The following is a 17586-nucleotide window of genomic DNA, read 5'->3' as shown; positions in this document are numbered from 1 at the left end:
CGGGGGCTCCTGCAGGAATGTGGTACACATACATGTACTCAGCCACACACAAATACATAAAAAAAAAAAAAAAAAAAAAAAAAAACCACACAAAACCCTTTTAGGACCGGACAGCTGCCTGTCAAGTGTTTGTTGCTCTTTCAGGGGGGCAAGGGTTGGTTCCCAGTACCCGTGTGCAGCCTCACAACTGCCCTTAGCTCCACCTCAGGAGATCGGACACCATCTTTCGGCCTGCTCAGGCACCTGCAAGCCTGTGTGCACACGCCAGCATAGCTTTTTAAACCTTAACTTAAAAAAAAAAAAAAAAAAAAGCGTTTAACTGCAAAGGAGCATTCCGACCATCAGGAGACGGCTTCCAACACACAGACAGCAGCCTCTTCAGTTACCTCAGTTACCTCAGGCCGCGCGTCCCTGCTCAGTCTGTTTAGCCTTTCATTTTGAAATGGAGTCTTCTGTCTTGCTGGCTTTGAACTCATGATCCTCCAGAGTAACTTGGGTTCACAGAGGTGAGCCACCACACCGACTTCAAATTTCTGTTCCCAGTCCCACGAGGAGCTGATGTCCATAGATGCCCTTGGCAGCATCAGAAGTGTGTCTTTAAAACACACGGTCCTCTCTGCTCTAACCTTCTCTCTCCTTCCTTTCTTTTAACAAATTTTTAATATATATATATATATATATATATATATATATATATATATATATATGAGTCTCACTATGCAGGCCTGCCTGGCTTCAAATTGCAGAAATCCACCTGCTTCTGCCTCCCCAGTGCTGAGTGGCACCGTGCCCAGCTAAAAATACCTAGAAGGATCAGCAAGACAGTTGAGACAGCGCTGTATTATTGTAGACTGGACTTGACCTTGGGCTAATTTTCCACCCACACTGCCAGTTGTCAGAAATGCTTCCTCACTGTATAGCTTAGGCAAATCAGTCCTCCCTGAGCCATGGTGAAGTAAGTGCATGTGTAAGGCAGGGCCGTGATCCTTTGTGCCGAGCAAATGTGACCAAGTGGGTAAAACAGTCAGTAAACTGACACGAATTATGTACAAAAGCCAGGCACGGCTGTGCTCTGGGCATGGGGGCGGGGGGGGGGGGGGGGACAGAACTAGAACTAGGCTCGCCACTAGTTCGAAACTAACCAGGGCTACACAGCGAGACGCTGACGCCAAAGTCAGCAACGGCAGACTGGGCGGCCGCGGATCTGGGCCGTGCGCGGGCAGACGGCGAGCTGTCCGGCAGGCCGGCACACGCGAAGAGGGACGGGGACGCAGAAGGGGGGGAAGAGGAGAGGAGGCAACAGGGCCCGCTGTCCAGGCGGGGCGCCAGCGAGAGGCCCGCGGGGGCGCACGTGGCCTAGGCGGGCGCAGCAGTCACGGCGGGGCTTCGAGAGCCAGCGGCGGGGCGGAGGGCGGCTGGGGGTGGTCGGAAGCCGGCTGCGGGGCCTTCCAGGCCCGGCCAGGCATCTGGCGTTCCCTACGAGTTTCCGGACCGCCGACACCTCGGAGTCCCCGCTCCCCCTCCTGGGGCGGTTAGGGACAGAAGCCCTGGCCTCCGGCCTCTCCCCTAGGGGCGGGGCCAGGCGTGCGAGCCAATGAATGGCCGCCCCTGGGGCCCCGCCCCGCCCCCGCCTCCGGAGCCGCGGCCTGCGCTGAGCACCCAACCGCCCCTCGCCCAGGCCCGGGGCCGCACGAGCGCCGAACCTCGGGCTGGTGAGTGCGCACCCCACCCCAGGGCCTCCGCTCCAGCTGGCCTCCAGCCAGTCCCTTAGCGCTCGGGTGGCCGACCCAGGCTCCGGGGAGTGACTCAGCGCGAGGAGGGTGGCAACTCGCAGGAGCTGAAGATTCGAACTGTTCGGGGCCCTGAATGTCGGGATGAGTGGGGTGAACGGGTGTCTTCCGAGCTGGGCCCTGGGCAGTGCCGGAGTGTGGGGCCGGGTTGGGGTGGATGGGAGAGGACTAGACTCCGAGCCTGGGCAGGGCGGGGGAAGCCACGGCTGCACCGCCTTGTCTGGGCCGGGGCCACTGTGGGGGTGGGGGCGGGGGGCGGGTCCTGAGCCTCTGATCCAGCGCCCCGCCTCAGGACACCAAGATGCCTGGCGAACAGCAGGCAGAGGAGGAGGAGGAAGAGATGCAGGAGGAGATGGTGCTGCTGGTGAAGGGTGAGGAGGAGGAGGGTGAGGAGAAGTATGAGGTGGTGAAACTCAAGATCCCTGTGGACAACAAGGAGGTACGTGTTACGCCCTGAACCCACCCCCACCCTCGAACCTGTGCCAGGTTCAGCGCCCCTCAGACCGAAGTCAGAAATCCTGCCCCCACCTTCTCCTGGATCTCAGATGGAGAGCCTCGGGATTAGCCCGTCCTTCTCTCCACTGCCCCCACCTGATCAGACAGATGTTTGGCCCACCCTGAGTGCCAGGTGCTGGGCTAAGCGTCCCTTGAGGCACCAAACTGAGTGGTTTCAGTCCCCGTGCATCTTGATGTCCCTCAACTCACAGTCCCGTGTCCTGAGTCCAGACGGAGCAGTAGTGAAGGCCAGAGGTGGGAGCAAAATTCAGTCTCAGAGGTGAGGGAAGGTGAGGTCAGGCGACATTAGCAGCAGCTAACTTTTGCATAGTTTACTGTGCGTCAGATGCTATTCTAAGCCTCTCCGGTCTGGTTTGTTGGTAGGATTGACTCCATTTTACAGGTGAGGAACTGAGTCTTAAGACAGGACAGTTGGTAACTGACCTAAGATCTCAAAGGTAGTAAGTGACTGCCCCAGACAGAAATAACGGCCCTGTCAGTGGAGAACTGTGGGCCGTAGTTCCCCCATACTGCAGCGTGGCGCCAGGCAGGTTGGTTGGCAGACCGTGGTGCTGGGAATCTGGCTCTTCGTCTGAAGGTTTTAAAGACATCAGAGTAAATCAGAGTCTGCCTTCCCAGAGCCGCCAGGACCCTGGGCTGTCCCTGTCTGTCTTCAGCAGGAAGGCTCTCCCTCCCTTGGGTTTCAAGGCCCACATCCCAGGGGGCCATTGTGAGTTGGCGGTAAAAAGGACCTGCTCTCTAGGCCTTTTCCACTGTAAATTAACCATGAAGTTCTATTTTTTTTTCCAGCTCTCTTGGCTTATCATCTTAGTCTAGCCTGCCTTTCAGACCCTGTGGGTGCCTGCTTCCCCCTTTGGTTTGAACATGAAGGACCTAGAGCTCTAGAGCGAAGTGAGGACTTCCCTGTCCATCACCTACGTACCAGCTGCCAAGTTTGTCACTCTCGTTAGTTTTCTTGTGGTACTAAAGACTGAGCCAAGGCTTTGCACATCTCTGTGCCATAGCCAAGCCCCTTTCCATTGAGACAGGGTCCCAACCACGTTGCCCAGGTGGGCCTGGAACTTATTTTATAGCCCGGGTAGGCAATCCATTGACCTCAGCCTTCCTGTTAATTGAGCGGGATTTCAGGCCTAAGGGAAGTTATTGGGCTTCTTCTCTATGCCTCAGTTTCCTCATTAGTAAAAGGGAGCGTATAACAGCATTTACCTCTTGGCGATGTAAGGACTGAGTGAGTACAGGAGTTGGAGCTGTGTCTTGCACATCAACGTTGTGTAAATTGTTCCATAGTTCTTCCCTTGTGCGTGTGGGTGAGTGTATGTGTGAAAATGTGTGCATGTGGCAAAGCTGCATGAGGACAACAGGTGCCTGCGCCATTACTGTCCTCCTCATCCCTTTGAGGAGGGCCCGCTCACTGAGCCTCCCGCCGAAGTACCGAGGGGTACCAGGCCCAACTATTTTTTGTTGTTTGTTTTCAAGGTTTTTCTGGGTAGCCCTGGCTGGCCTGGAACTCGGAGATCTACCTGCCTCTGCCTCCCCAGTGGGATTAAAGGTGTGCGCCACGAGAGCCGGCTCTAACCATTATGTTTGCCTTTGTGTGCGTGTGTGTGCATGTCCGTATATATACAGACACTCATGTGGAGGCCAGAAGACATCTTTTGGGAATCGGTTCTCTCTTTCCACCATGGGTTCCAGGGACAGAACCTGGTTCTTCAGGGCTACAGGATAAGCCCTGTTACCTGCTGAGCCATCTTGCTGGCCTCCCAGCTCATTTTTATAAGCGTTTTTTTTTGTTTTTGTTTTTGTTTTTTTGTTTTTTTAGGCTGATCTCGGGCATTGGACAGAGTGAAAGCAAACTATCTAGGCAGTGGGAAAGACTTGAAGAGGGGGTGTTCTGTGAGTGGGCGGTGAGGTGACAAGCAGAGGTGGAGGAAGGGCAAGAGCAAAGGCTCAGGGTGACACCAGGAAGGCTTCATTAGGGACCGAGTGTAAAAGGCTGTTAAGCAGGACAGGGGAGCAGCTCAGCCATACTGCATTTTATCTTGTTGTGACATGGGAAGTCTTAAGCCAGCTGTTGAAAATGATTAGATTTTCTATTTAAAAGAACCACTGCCGGGCTGGGGGGGTGTCACTCCATAGAACTCTTGCCTGGCATGTAGCAAGCCCTGATCCCCAGTGTACATAATCAGGCATGGTGGCATGTACTGTGGGCCCAGTACTAGGGAGGTAGACAAAAGAAGATCAGAAGTCCAAGGCTGGGGCCAGAGAGATGGCTCAGGAGTCAAGAGCGCCTGCTCCTCTTCTAGAGAACCCAGGTTCAATTCCTAGCACCCACGTGGTGGCTCACAACCATCTGTGACTCCAGTTCTAAGAGATCCAGTGCCCTCTCCTGTCTCCAGGGACACTAAGCATGCAGGCAAAACATTCATGCACATCATAAATTTGTTAAAAGCTCAAAATTACTCTCAGTTATATAGTGGGTTTGAGGCCAGCATAGGCTGCATGAAACCTTATCTCAAAAACAACAAAAACACCCCCACCCCACCAAAAATTGGCTGCCAGAGCTTGTTGGTCTGCTTTGAAGTAACAGCAGCTGTAAGAGGAAAGGGTGTTGGTGTTTGGATACTTTCACTGAACTAGCAGAAGCTGAGGGATAATGGAGGTTTAGCGTGTAAGTGATAAAAGGTCAGTTGGGCCAGACTGTATAGTGCCAGGTAGCAATCAAATCCTAGCTCTACCATTTACTTACTTTGCCTCAGCTTCTCCAAATGTGAAATGGACAATAAGATCACTGAGTGTGCTGGGCATGGTGGTGTACCCAATTAAACCCAGCATTTGGGAGCCAGAGACAGGATCTCTGAGTTCAAGGCCAGCCTGGTCTACATATCGAGTTCCAGGATAGCCAAGACTATGTAGAGAGACCCTGTCTCAGACAGATCATCAAACGTCAGTCTTGGGTGTGGGTAAGTGGATTAGAAGGAGGGTGAGCTGCCTGACGGTTATACACAGCCAGAGTTGGTCCTCTGCCAAGCTAGCTCAGTGATTCGCTCTGTGGCCTTCCTTCCCTCTTTTCTCTGTGTACACACTAGTTATCTCTAAAGTGCCTTCCAGCCAGCATGGCGTTGCATACCTGTAATCCATTCCAGCGCACGGGAGGCCAAGGCAGGACTGCAGGCTCCAGGCCAGCATGGGCCACATAGCAAGTGCCTGTCTGGGGCGTGGCACCCAGCACCAGCCAACTGTGACTGGTATCTGTCAGCCATGGCTGTTCCTTGTTGAGAACAGGCCTCAAGGGGCTGTGGATGTAGCTCAGTAGTAAAGCCGAGCGTATAGGTTCAGCCCCCAGCACTGGAGGAAAATAGGCCTGGAGTTTGGAGTTTGGAGTAGTCTTTGCCTGCCAAACTCTGATCTGCCTGAATTTTAACTCATATTTATTTGTGTGAATGTGTGTATGGGTCTAGTGGGTACCATGGCACCTGTGGCAGTCAGAAGACAACTTTACAGAAGTTGTTACTTTCCTTCTACTTAGGGATTAGACTCAAATCATCAAGTTTAGCAACCAGTGTCCTTACCAGCCTAGTACCAGCTCAGAAACACCGGATCCTGAGCCATCCTGGGTGGTTCAGTCCACAGGTGCTTTCTCCGCTCTCCGCTCTCCGCCTGCTTTCTCTGGCTGTAGATCTTCTTACCTCCAGCTTAGACTGCTTAATTTTGAAATTTCTTACTTATTCAGACAGGTCGTGTATAGTGTTTAGACAAGACTCTGAACTTGTGGTCCTCCTGCTTCAGCTTCCAGATGGCTAGGGTTACAGGTGTGTGCCATTACTATCCACTACAGGTGGATGGGCTTCATTTTAAACATGCAGGTAGGCCACTAGGACTGGAGTCAGGCTCTTGTGCATAGTAGGTACCACTGGACTATATCACCAGCATACTATGAAGATTAAAAAACTGCTGGGTGTGGTGGCGCACGCTGGTGATCCCAACACACAGGGAGGCAGAGGCAGGCGGACCTCTGTGAGTTCAGGGCCAGGCTGGTCTACAGAGTGAGTCCAGGATAGCCAAGGCTACACAGAGAAACCCTGTCTCAAAACAAAACAAAACAAAACAAAACAAAAAGATGTATTTTTTTGTGTACGAGTATTTTTGCCTCCATGTGTGCCTGTCCATCTGTGCAGTTCCCACAGAGGCCAGAGGAGGGTGTTGGAACCTCTGAAACTGAAGTTTGAGATACTTGTGAACTACAATGTAGATCCTAGGAATTTAATCCAGGTCCTTTGCTACAGTAGCCAGTGCTGTTAACCACAGAGCAATCTCTTCAACCTCTATTACTACACTAAATCTTGAGTGAGGCTTGAGATTCAGACTGTCCATAAGCCCTGTACAGCTGAATAACTGGAATTCCTCGTTCTCTTGCCTCTACCTCACAAATGCTGGAATTACATGCATGGAGCCGGCTGGAACTCCCTGTAGAGTGGAAGCTGGCCTTGAATTTCTGATCCTTCTGAGTGCTGGGATTACAGTCGCCTGCCACCATGGCCGGTGTGTGCAGTGCTGGGATTAGGCCTGGGGTTCCCATTTGATAAACAGCCTTCTACAAACAGCCTCATCCCCAGCCTGAGACTGTATTTTTCACAAGTGCCCAGGGATTCTGATGTGGCTGGCCTGTGAGCCACATCCTGTAGTAAGGAGCTTGCCTTTGGCGGTTGGGTTTTACACTTCGTAGGAAGAGGGGAAGATTTGGACTGAGGGTTTGGGGAGGAGACAAGCTGCCTCCGTGGCTTCACATGGCCAAGACAGACAGACTTGATGGAATCCTTGGTTCTGCCATTTGTTAGCTATATGGCCTCAGGTAGTAGTTGATGTTGGTGGTAATAGTTGATGTCTGTGTCTTAATTCTTCATTTATGTGATGGGGCTGAAGTACCTAACATAAGGATTGTGAAAATTTCATTTGCTTCTTTTGTTTTGAAATAGGGCCTCACTGTAGAGCCCGGGCTGGCCTCAAGCTCATGGTCCCTTGCCTCAGCTACCCAAGTGCTAGGACAAAGGTCACTACTTCAGGCCTTGTGTCTCAAAGAGCTGTATCAGACCATTACCGCACTCCTTCTCCAGGTGCCCAAGGCCCTCCTCCTGTGCTGGAGACAATGAGCCTGACTAATGGGAAAGATTTCCTTCTCACAAGAGAAGCCAGTGTGAGGAGGTCCCCAGGCTGGGCAGCGCTGACTCAGAGGCGGGTGCTGGGAAGAAGGACCTAAAAGAAAGGTCATCTCCACAGTGGCCTTAGGTAGAAACAGACTCAGTGATGTCAAAACCAGGGCAAGGGAGAAAGTGTAGCTTTGCAGTACTTCAGACTGGACCTCCTACAGTACTTTAACATAGAAGCTTTCTCGGAGAAAGATGGAGACTTAGGACCCTGTGTCCCATTCTAGCTGTGAGTTCAGGGGAGAGTGGCACCTCCTCATGCTTTGTCAGCTCAGTCTTTAAGCCGTGGTGGTTTCTGCAGTCAGGAGGTAACCCTGTGATCCCTGACTCAGCCGATGGAAGGAGGAGGATTTCAAGTTCCGGGCCAGCTTGGGCTATAAGGCAAGGCAAGAACCTCTCTAAACAATCAAAATAACCATGCATGCCAAAACACACTTGTAATCCAATAGTCAGGGGGCAGAAGCAGGAGTGTCCATAAGTATGAGGTTGGCCTGAGCTACACAGTGAAATACTGTCCCATCTGACTGAGAGGTGACAGGAGGATTTACTGTGATGGCACTCGTAAAGCAATGCCGTCAAAGCCTGGCATCTTCATTACAGAAGCTCCTTTCAGGGAGTACATTTCAAGACACCCTGCCGTGACTGCCTGAAACCTTGAATGGTTTTATATATAGTTGTTGAGACAGGTTCTTGCTATATTCTCCAAGCTGGCCAAGAACTTTTCATCCTCCTGCTTCAGTCCCCAGGCCTTCATCCTCCTGCTGAGATTACAGGCGCATGGTCATCCCTGGCCTGTGTTTTTTCCTTTAGGTATATATCTATGATACAATTTAATTTCTAAATTAGGTGCAGTAAGAGTTTAACAATAATAAAATATAACAATATAATAAAAGTTGTTTTAAACTTAAAATTGTTTATTTCTGGAATTTTCCGTTTAGTATTTTCAGACCATGATTGACAGCTGGCAGCTGAAACTGGGGAGAGTCAAGCCATAGCTAAGGGAGGTCTGTTGTTATTATTAAAACCGGAATTCTCTCAGCCGATTGCTAAATTCCCAAATGGTTATTTTCTAGTTTGAGTTCAAAGCCACTTTATTTATGTTTTTGTCTTGTTTTGAGATAGGGTCTCACTATGCAACTCTTGCTGACCTGGAATATTATGTAGACAAAGTTGTCTTAAATTCACGAGAGATGCACCCGCCTCTGCCTCCCGAGGGCGGGGATTACAGTCATGTGCCACTCTACCTGGCGCACAGTCAGGTTCTTCTGATGAAGGACTGACGGCCCCCAGGGAGCTCTACAGCTTCTGAAAGGGAAGGGCCTGCTCTCCGTCACCTACTGCTTCTTATAGTGTCTCCTCTTTAAAGGGAGGGTGGTGGTAGACTGAATTCTTTATCATGAATTAATGTAGATTTCTGTATGTGTGTTTGTTTTTTAAGATAGGGTCTTTGTAATCCTGACTGTCCTGAAACTTGCTAGATAGACCAGGCTGTCCTCAAACTGGCAGAGACCCTTCTGCCCCTGCCTCCCGAGGGCTGGAGTCAGAGGCGCACCACCAATCCCAGCACGAGTTAATGCTCTTTGCTTGGTTCACAGTGCTCTCTGTTTCACCAGGGGATGACTCCACCCCCGGGCTCTCCCAGTCCTCTCCTATGCCTATTCTCAAACTTCCTCCATGGATAGGAAGTTGTGCCACCCTTTCAGCCATCTATACGTGGTGTTTTTCTTTTTATTAGAAAGGGGTAACATGCCTTCAATATCCCTCTTCACTCTTTAGTACAAAATGTTTCCCCCTCACCTGCTTCTTACACAGCATTCTTTCCTTTTCCTGATTTTTATCTCTAGAAGTCCAGACTGATTCAAGCCTCAGAACTTCAGGCATCAGAGCAACATTTGGCTTTTTCTTCACAGCTTAAGAAAGTGCTTGCTCAGAAAGTTTAAGAGTCTGGACCTAGCCAAGCAAGCTGTCCCTGTCCTGTCTTCTGCCCACACTTGCCAGCTGGCTGCTCCAATTTCCCCTGGTGATCTCTTAAGACTCCAGGCTTGAATGACCATTTATAGGCTGAAAACCTCTCCTCTCCAGCCCCAGGCTGGTCTGTCTTCTTACCTGGTTCCCTCTGGAAATGGCAACCTGTGCGGTGTCTGAACCTTGGGTCCCCCGGGGCCTTTAATCGGAGGAGAGACAAGCAGACCTCACTAAACCCCAGTCATTTTCAGTCCTCATCCCTCGAGGCCAGTCTGTTGCTATCTCCCATCTCAAACTGTAAAGTGATAAAGAAACCAACATCCCACTGGCTCCGCTTCTCCTGAGCTTAGCTAGGCCAGCTGGCCTTCAGTCAGATGAGTGCAGTGCCTCTGCTCACCAGGCTCCGGCTTCTGTCCTTTCTCTTCCGTCTTCCGTCCATTCGGGTTCCCAAAGTGTGCCTTCGCTTTCCTGATGGAAAACCCTTTATAGTGGTTCTCTAACTCATTCACATTAAAAGCCGAGGTCCGCCCTGTGGCCCGGGGCCTGAAGTAAGAAGTCCTCCTGTTTCCCTTCTGATAACTTCTCCTATCGCAAGTGTCTTCTTCCGCTGCATTCCAACACTCCCAGCGGCCTGACCCATTCCTCCTGTCAGCAGGATGGTAGGCAAGCCCTGTCCCTGCTACATTGCCAGCACGGGGGTTTTGAGACAGGGTCTCCACATGGAGCCCAGGCTGGCCTGGATCTCCTGATCCTCCTGTCTCACCTCCACAGGGCTGGTATCACAAGCCACCTAGCACTTTTTATTTGATGTCAGATCCCCAGAGCCTCTAACTCGAGGACCTGGGCCGTGGTCAATAGATGTAACGAATTAATACAAGTAACTGTAAAGCCACCGGCGCTGTAACGTTTGAAGTCGTGAAAGGCGCACGATCCCGGAGGCGGGCACCGTTGCCCGTTTCACCGACGGAGGAACTGAGGCTCCAAGAATTAGCAGCGTGCGGGAGCCCGCGGTTCCCCCCGGGGCCTCTTAAGGCTGACCTGTCCTCCCTCTCCCTGCAGGTTGCCAGCCAGATGCCAGCGCCGTCGGCCGACCCGGCGCGCCCCCACGCGTGCCCGGACTGCGGCCGCGCCTTTGCGCGCCGCTCCACCCTAGCCAAGCACGCGCGCACGCACACGGGCGAGCGCCCCTTCGCGTGCACCGAGTGCGGCCGCTGCTTCTCGCAGAAGTCGGCGCTGACCAAGCACGGCCGCACGCACACGGGCGAGCGACCCTACCAGTGCCCGGAGTGCGACAAGCGCTTCTCGGCCGCCTCGAACCTGCGGCAGCACCGGCGGCGGCACACGGGCGAGAAGCCGTACGCCTGCGCGCACTGCGGCCGGCGCTTCGCGCAGAGCTCCAACTACGCGCAGCACCTGCGCGTGCACACGGGCGAGAAGCCCTACGCGTGCCCGGACTGCGGACGAGCCTTCGGCGGAAGTTCGTGCCTGGCGCGCCATCGGCGCACGCACACGGGCGAGCGCCCGTACGCATGCGCCGACTGCGGCACGCGCTTCGCCCAGAGCTCGGCGCTGGCCAAGCACCGGCGCGTGCACACGGGCGAGAAGCCGCACCGCTGCGCCGTGTGCGGCCGGCGCTTCGGCCACCGCTCTAACCTGGCGGAGCACGCGCGCACGCATACGGGCGAGCGGCCCTACCCGTGCACGGAGTGCGGCCGGCGCTTCCGCCTCAGCTCGCACTTCATCCGCCACCGGCGCGCGCACATGCGGCGCCGCCTCTACATCTGCGCGGGCTGCGGCCGAGACTTCAAGCTCCCCGCCAGTGCCACAGCCGCCACGCCCACCGAGCGCTGCCCGGAGTGCGAGGGCAGCTGAGCCACGGCGGGGCAGCGGAGGGCGCCTGGGGCTCGCACCCGGACGGCTCCTTCCTCGCCCGCACCTTGGTCGGGGCGCTCCAGGACTGGGCGACAGGGAGTGCCCTGCCGGGGTCCCCGGAAACCGTGCCCCGTCCCCAGCCACATTCCCTTGGCCCTTCTGAGTGAATAAAGTATTCTATCCTCACCTCACGGTGCGTCTAAGTGAGGTGGGTGGGAAGGGGGAGGACAGGCACTGTGGAAGCAAGTGGCCTAAAGGGGTCCCTGCGATCCGGGGAACCACACACCCGGCTGGCCCTGCCTCAATCCCGAGCCGTAAACAGGATGTGCTCTGACGAGACTGCTCGCAGCCTTTGGGGCTCACTACGGCAAGGAGAGAGGAACGAGGCTGTGTGAATAGATTTATGTAGGTATAAAGCTCCCCATTTAGTTAGGGTCTCAATATAGGACCCTAAACTGACACAGGACTCGCTACATACGCCAGGCTGGTGTTGAACTTTCGGGGACCCTCTTCCCGCTTCCTGAATCCTGAGGTTACAGATGTGCGCCCCACAGCTAGCTCCGCAGACAGTAAGTGGCACAGCAGGGGCAAGGAAACTGGCGATCAAAAGGTCGCAATCCAGTGTTCACCAGAACTGTGATGGGTTGGCTAGACAGTGACTCTTCTCCAGTATTTAAACAAAAGTATTCAGACTTGCAGGGGATCTGGGTTCCATCGCAAGCACACACACGGTGGCTTAACCTGTTCTAGGGGATCCAAAGCCCTCTGACTTCCACAGGCACTGACACGGTGCACAGACACACAGGCAAAGCATACATACACATAAACTTGTGTCGTTCTGCCTCAACTGCTTTAATGGGATCACAGGTGTTCTAGGCATGCAACACCACGCCCCAAAGGGAGGGGCTACTGTGCGCCATGGTGTGAGCGTGTGTGTATGGGGGTCAGAGGACAACTTTCAGGAACTGGTTTTCTTCTTCCACCATGTGGACCTCAGGGATAGAGTTCAGGTCGTTGGGCTTGATGGCAAATACTTTACCTGATGAGCCATCTCATAAACCTGGAAGTCCTGGCTTTGTTTTTAAATTATGAGTGTGTGGCTTTGTGGGTGCTTGAGTGCAGGTGTCTACGGCGTCCAGAAGAGGCATCTGGAGCTACAGAGATGTGTAAGCTGCTTTGATGTGCCTAGGCAACACGACTTCTGTCCTATACATTACGTGCTGAGGGAGGTGATGCTCACCTTTCACCTCAGCACCTAGGAGGCAGGTGGATCTCTATGAGCCCAAGACCAGCCTGGTCTAGGTAGCAAACTCCAGGCCGGCCAACAATACAGAGACCTTTTCTCAATAAACAAAAAGACAAAACAAAACAAAATCAGCAATTACACTTCACTTGCTGAGCAATCTCTCCAGCTCCTCAAGATTTATCTAGCTGGGCAGTGGTGGCGCGCACTTTTAATCCCAGCACTCAGGAGGCAGAGGCAGGTGGATCTGAGTTTGAGGCCAAGCTGGTCTACAGACCTCGTTCCAGGACAGCCAGGACTAAACAAAGAAACCTTGTCTTGAACCATGACAGACACCCTCACCCTGGAAAACAAAAACAAAACAAAAAAAATTAGATGTAGAAAAATTTAGGAGCCAGAGCTCCAAAGACAAATGAGGGGGCTACAGGAGGTATGATTAAATACAAGGAATAAAGGAGAGGGAATAAAATTAAATGTTACTGCATTAAGAATGTTTGGGAATAAAAGCTAAAACATTTTTAATCTGCTGAATTGTCTTACCTGGGAAGGCAAGAAGGGTCAGAGAAGAGGGGCGGGTAATCGCTCCCACCGGGCTCTTGCATTACCCTCTCTGGGGAAGGCAGGCCTACGGGTCTCAGGGGCATGATGTTACCACACACCACAGAAACTGTTCACTCGATACCATCTAGCTAGAGAGGAAGAACAGAAAATGGCCAGGTGAGAGGTAGGTGACCTTTACTTGTACCAAGGGACCAAGAGGAACGGAAGCTGTATTCTGCACTCATCAGAGATTTGTGGCCCATCTTTACTTCCTGTTCTCTGCTTTTGTACGCTTCAAGTTGAAAAGGCAGAAGATCAGCTACTAGTTGCACCAGGAAGAGCCTTCTTCTCGGCAGGACTTGAGATATCCTCTCTAGCTACTTTAGAGACATCTAGGAGTTGTTGCCTTAAGTCATTTTATTGAGAGAAAAAACCTGTTGGGCCTCAGACACGTCGTTTAATAAGAGCAGATTAGAACAAGTCCATCTCTGCTGCTGAGACACTGTGTTTCTAGGTGGAGGCCTGGTTTCTCAACTCAGGGGCAGGATCAGCAGAGTCCACAGCCTGGCTTTCAGGGATGGTCCCACGAGGCAAGTCTGTGTACTTGCAGGCAGAGCCTCGGGACAGATGGACTGGGTACCGTCGGCGGTTGGTGTCCATTTTGGAGATCACTGCTTGAGGCAAATCCACACGACAGCGGGCTGCCAGGGCAACGAGGTAGATGAGGACGTCGCTGAGCTCCTCCTGAAGGGCTGCTCGTTCCTTTGGTGGCCATGCTTGAGGACCAGGCTCTGCATCAGACTTCCACTGACTAGAAGGAGAACAGGACTTGCTAGTTTGCTAGTTCAGTGGGCCTGTCAACCACGGCCCAGAAAATCCAAGGAAAATCTACCTGACTGGGCTCTGGGTGTGGAGGAGACTTTAACAGAAAACAGCCAGACCCCTGTGGCTCTACCTAAACCAAGGAGTGACCAAAGAACACTTACTCAGACATTCTGAGGTTCAATTTGACTTTTTACTAACCCTGGCTGCTGCCATTCCAAACCAAACCCTAGACCTGAGTCAGTGCAGAAATTCACATTCACCCACTTCTTTTCCTCCTAAAGCCACTGTTACCTTTCCTGTTTGTGACTGCTGTCTTCCACCATGAGCACTGGGCCCATGGCCCTAGATTTAGGTCTCAGTTCAGAGGTTACCACCTCAGAAATGCTTACTTTCTCATCTCCTTGTGTTACTCCCTCCCTTCCACACCCAAGATAGGTTCTTCAATAGCTCAGGCTGGTTTCAGATTCTCCACATGGCTGAGGACAAACATCTAATTCACCTGGGCCTCTCAAGTGCTGGGATTACAGCACGTACCACATTTGACTTTATTTTCTCTTTAACCCTCGTCACAGTTTCAGAGCATTTAAAATTAGCGCATGTATTAGCAGTCCCCTTCCATCAGGAATGGAGGCAGCCTGGTCCAAGGCTCCATCTTATTCAGTTCCAGATGACCTAAGGCACAACGGATGCTAATTCATCTGTGAGAAAGGAATGGCCTGCCCTCAGACACATTTTTTCATCCCTACAATGGCTGCCTAGATTTAGATCAGACCAGCCTGCTCTACTTCATTCTCTCTCAGGTGTCTAACCCGCCCTGCAGGCGCAGAGACCTTTCTGCCACTCAGGTTGGATCAGGCCTTCTGCCTGAACTCCATCACCTTCTATCTTATCCGCCTGGGTTTGCCCCTACCCTTGTCTTCTAGAGTTCCATCTTCTACAATGTGCTTATGATGGGCCAGACACCTGATGCCCACAGAGAACAAAAACAGATACAAAATCCTTCATCTTTCTTGGGAAAGCTAATGTTGAATTGGATTCCCAGAATTTAACTTACTCTTTCTCACCTCACTACTATTTTTTTTTTTTTTTTAAAGGATTTATGGGGCTGGAGAGATGGCTCAGATGTTAAGAGCACTAGCTGCTTTTCCACTGGTCCTGAGTTCAATTCCCAGCATCCACATGGTGGCTCATAACCATCTATAGTGAGATCTGGTACCCTCTTCTGGTATGTAGGCAGAACACTGTAAACATAAAAAAAAATAAACCTTAAAAAATTTATTTATTCTCCGGGTATATGCAAGCTATGTGTCTGCATGTGTACTGCATATATGCAGGAACCTCCGAGGCCAGAAGACAGCGTCAGATCCCCTGAAACTGCAGTTACGGGAGGCTGTAACCTGTTATGTGGGGTCTGGGAACTGAATTCAGCTCTTCAGCAAGAGCAAGAAGTGCTCTTCAGCACTGAGACATCTCAGCAGCTCCCTCACTGCCTTTGTAAACCCAAGTTCCCTGTCTGACAGGCCACTGGGCAAGTCATCTTTGGAAATTCCTTATTTTGAGCTCCACACAGGTAAAACGCTGGTGACAACTGTCCCCATCCCTGTTTTTTGTTTTTTCTCTTTGAGACAGGGTTTCTCTGTGTCACCCTAAGTGTCCTGAAACACACTCTGTAGAGCTGGCTGGCCTCCAACTTACAGATCCACCCGCCTCTGCCTCCCAGGCGCTGAGATTAAAGGTGTACACCACCACTTCTTAGACCGAGGTATGTCTGTTTCTGCACTTTCCTTTCCTCCCCAGAAACTCTTCCCATCACCCTACAGAGCTGGGACCCGTTTGTCATCTCTGTATCCCAAACAGCAGCACAGGATACAGCCGTAAGAAAAAGAGGACGGAATCACACGTTTTCCTCCCCCGGAAGCAAAGCCTCTTCCAGAAAGCCTCCCGTCTACTCACAAGAGTTCTGCCAGCTCGCCGACTTCTCCCACCAAGGCTAGGAGCAGGTTCCGAGGCTGGTGGAACTGCTCCCAGTCCCGTTCAGCAGCAAACTCTGCATGGAGGCGCCGGCTGGAATAAAATAGAGGCGTGGAGGTTCAAGTCTCAGGGTGAGAGGGTGAAGGACAAGCAGGGCCCGGGCAGGTACCCGCTCCCTCATACACGCAGATGGGGCACGGGACTAGCAATCTTGGTCAATTTCTTGGATGTCCTCAAGTTACTACCATTTAACAAGACTTTCTTATCATCTGGAAATGAACGCGCCCCTCTGCAGATTTTTAACCTGAAGCCAAGTTTATCAATACTATTATTTCATTTTTTGATGCTACTACGGCTGGTACCCCGCCTTCACGTCCCTATCGCTGGACGCCTAGGGTCTAGCTACTCTCAGAATGAAGTTTGGGGACATTTCCCCCTGGGGTCTTCCTTGGCATTCTGCAAGAAAAAGAAACAAATAAATAAATCTCTTTGCATTCCGGCCCTCCTGTTCAACTATCCATCACTCCTGGGGTGCACAGGTACTTATCAGACCTCCATCTATCTCCCCGAAGTTAAGTCCGGGGGCGTCCCCCGATTTCCCCGGCTTCGGGCGTGCCCCGCGCAGAGCCCCGCCGGGAGGGCCCAGTGGGTCCTGAGCTTGTTCTTCACGCGGACCACGTGGAGGACCCCTTCCCACTCCATCAAGAGGGTCGGCCCACCCGGGCTGGGCAAGGACGGCTTACATGTCCTCCAGCGTGGGCTCCGGGCTGAAGCTGAACGGACCGGCAGCAGCAGAGCCTTCCCGGCCCGCATCGCCGGGCGCACCGCCGCCAGCTCGGGCCATGCCGCCCACCGCTCCCAAACGCGCGCGAGCAAGCCCCGCGCCGGGTTCAGATCGCCTCCCGGCTCCCGACCAATCACGGCGTCGCGGGGCGCTCCCGGGGCGGAGCCAGAGGAGGACCCAATCAGCTAGGCGCATTGTCGCTACGGTCCGCCCCTTCTCCGGACTGGACCAATCTGAGGTCTCCCCTAGCGTGTTTCCCCGGTGCGTGTCCTCGAGTTCTTCCGCCCGGGCGAAACTTCTTAAAGGGAAAGGTGCCAGTTCGATCTGGGAAGAAGACTAGAGCAGAAAGCCTAATGCGCCCGACGTGTTTGCTTCATGGGCTCCAGATGGCGCCAAAGTGAAATGGCAGCGCGGAGGAGGCGGGTCTTCTGAGAGCAAAAACCCGACAAGGGGAGGGCCCAGCGCATGCGTCGTCCTTCGGTTGGGGACCCTGCTTAAGGCTCCAGACAGACCTCACACAATTTGAATGAGTCTGATGGGAAGGAATGCAGACGGCCAGACAGAGGAGGACCAGGCCTTGTATCCCATTTCAGTGCCCCACCCCAGCATATTCCAATGGTTAATTGGCAGCCACCAACCCATCTTGTCCTACAGGGAGAGGAAAGCATCCCTCCGCTCTACCCGCAGCATAGAACACAAGGCGCTGGAATCTGTGGCAAGTAGATAGGGTTCTGGCCCCCTCGCTCACCTTTCCAGCTCCATGGCTCACTATCGCACAGGACACAAGAGGACACCAAACCCGCTTCCACTAGCGAGTCCATGAAGGCTTGGCTTCTTTCTTTCTTTCTTTCTTTCTTTCTTTCTTTCTTTCTTTCTTTC

General features: G+C 52.6%; 2 protein-coding genes across 2 annotated transcripts; one reads left to right on the top strand and one right to left on the bottom strand.

The window, feature by feature from the left end:
* The first annotated feature begins 1604 nt into the window (after positions 1-1604).
* On the top strand, positions 1605-11530 carry Znf771 (zinc finger protein 771). The gene is made up of 3 exons (XM_055627558.1): positions 1605-1712; positions 2083-2229; positions 10532-11530. Exons 2-3 carry the CDS (start codon positions 2092-2094, stop codon positions 11342-11344), a joined length of 951 nt encoding a protein of 316 aa, XP_055483533.1. The 5' UTR covers positions 1605-1712; positions 2083-2091; the 3' UTR covers positions 11345-11530.
* Positions 11531-13305: 1775 nt separating this feature from the next.
* Dctpp1 (dCTP pyrophosphatase 1) lies at positions 13306-16823 on the bottom strand. Its single transcript, XM_055627503.1, has 3 exons — positions 16667-16823; positions 15906-16016; positions 13306-13938 (listed from the first exon to the last, which is right to left on the bottom strand). Exons 1-3 carry the CDS (start codon positions 16765-16767, stop codon positions 13638-13640), a joined length of 513 nt encoding a protein of 170 aa, XP_055483478.1. The 5' UTR covers positions 16768-16823; the 3' UTR covers positions 13306-13637.
* Between the last annotated feature and the right edge of the window lie 763 nt (positions 16824-17586).

This window comes from Psammomys obesus, unplaced genomic scaffold, assembly GCF_907164565.1.
Source record: "Psammomys obesus unplaced genomic scaffold, mPsaObe1.curated_primary_1811, whole genome shotgun sequence".
NCBI lineage: Eukaryota > Metazoa > Chordata > Mammalia > Rodentia > Muridae > Psammomys > Psammomys obesus.
The sequence above is the reverse complement of the archived record's forward strand: the minus strand, read 5'-3'. Positions and strand labels throughout refer to the sequence as shown.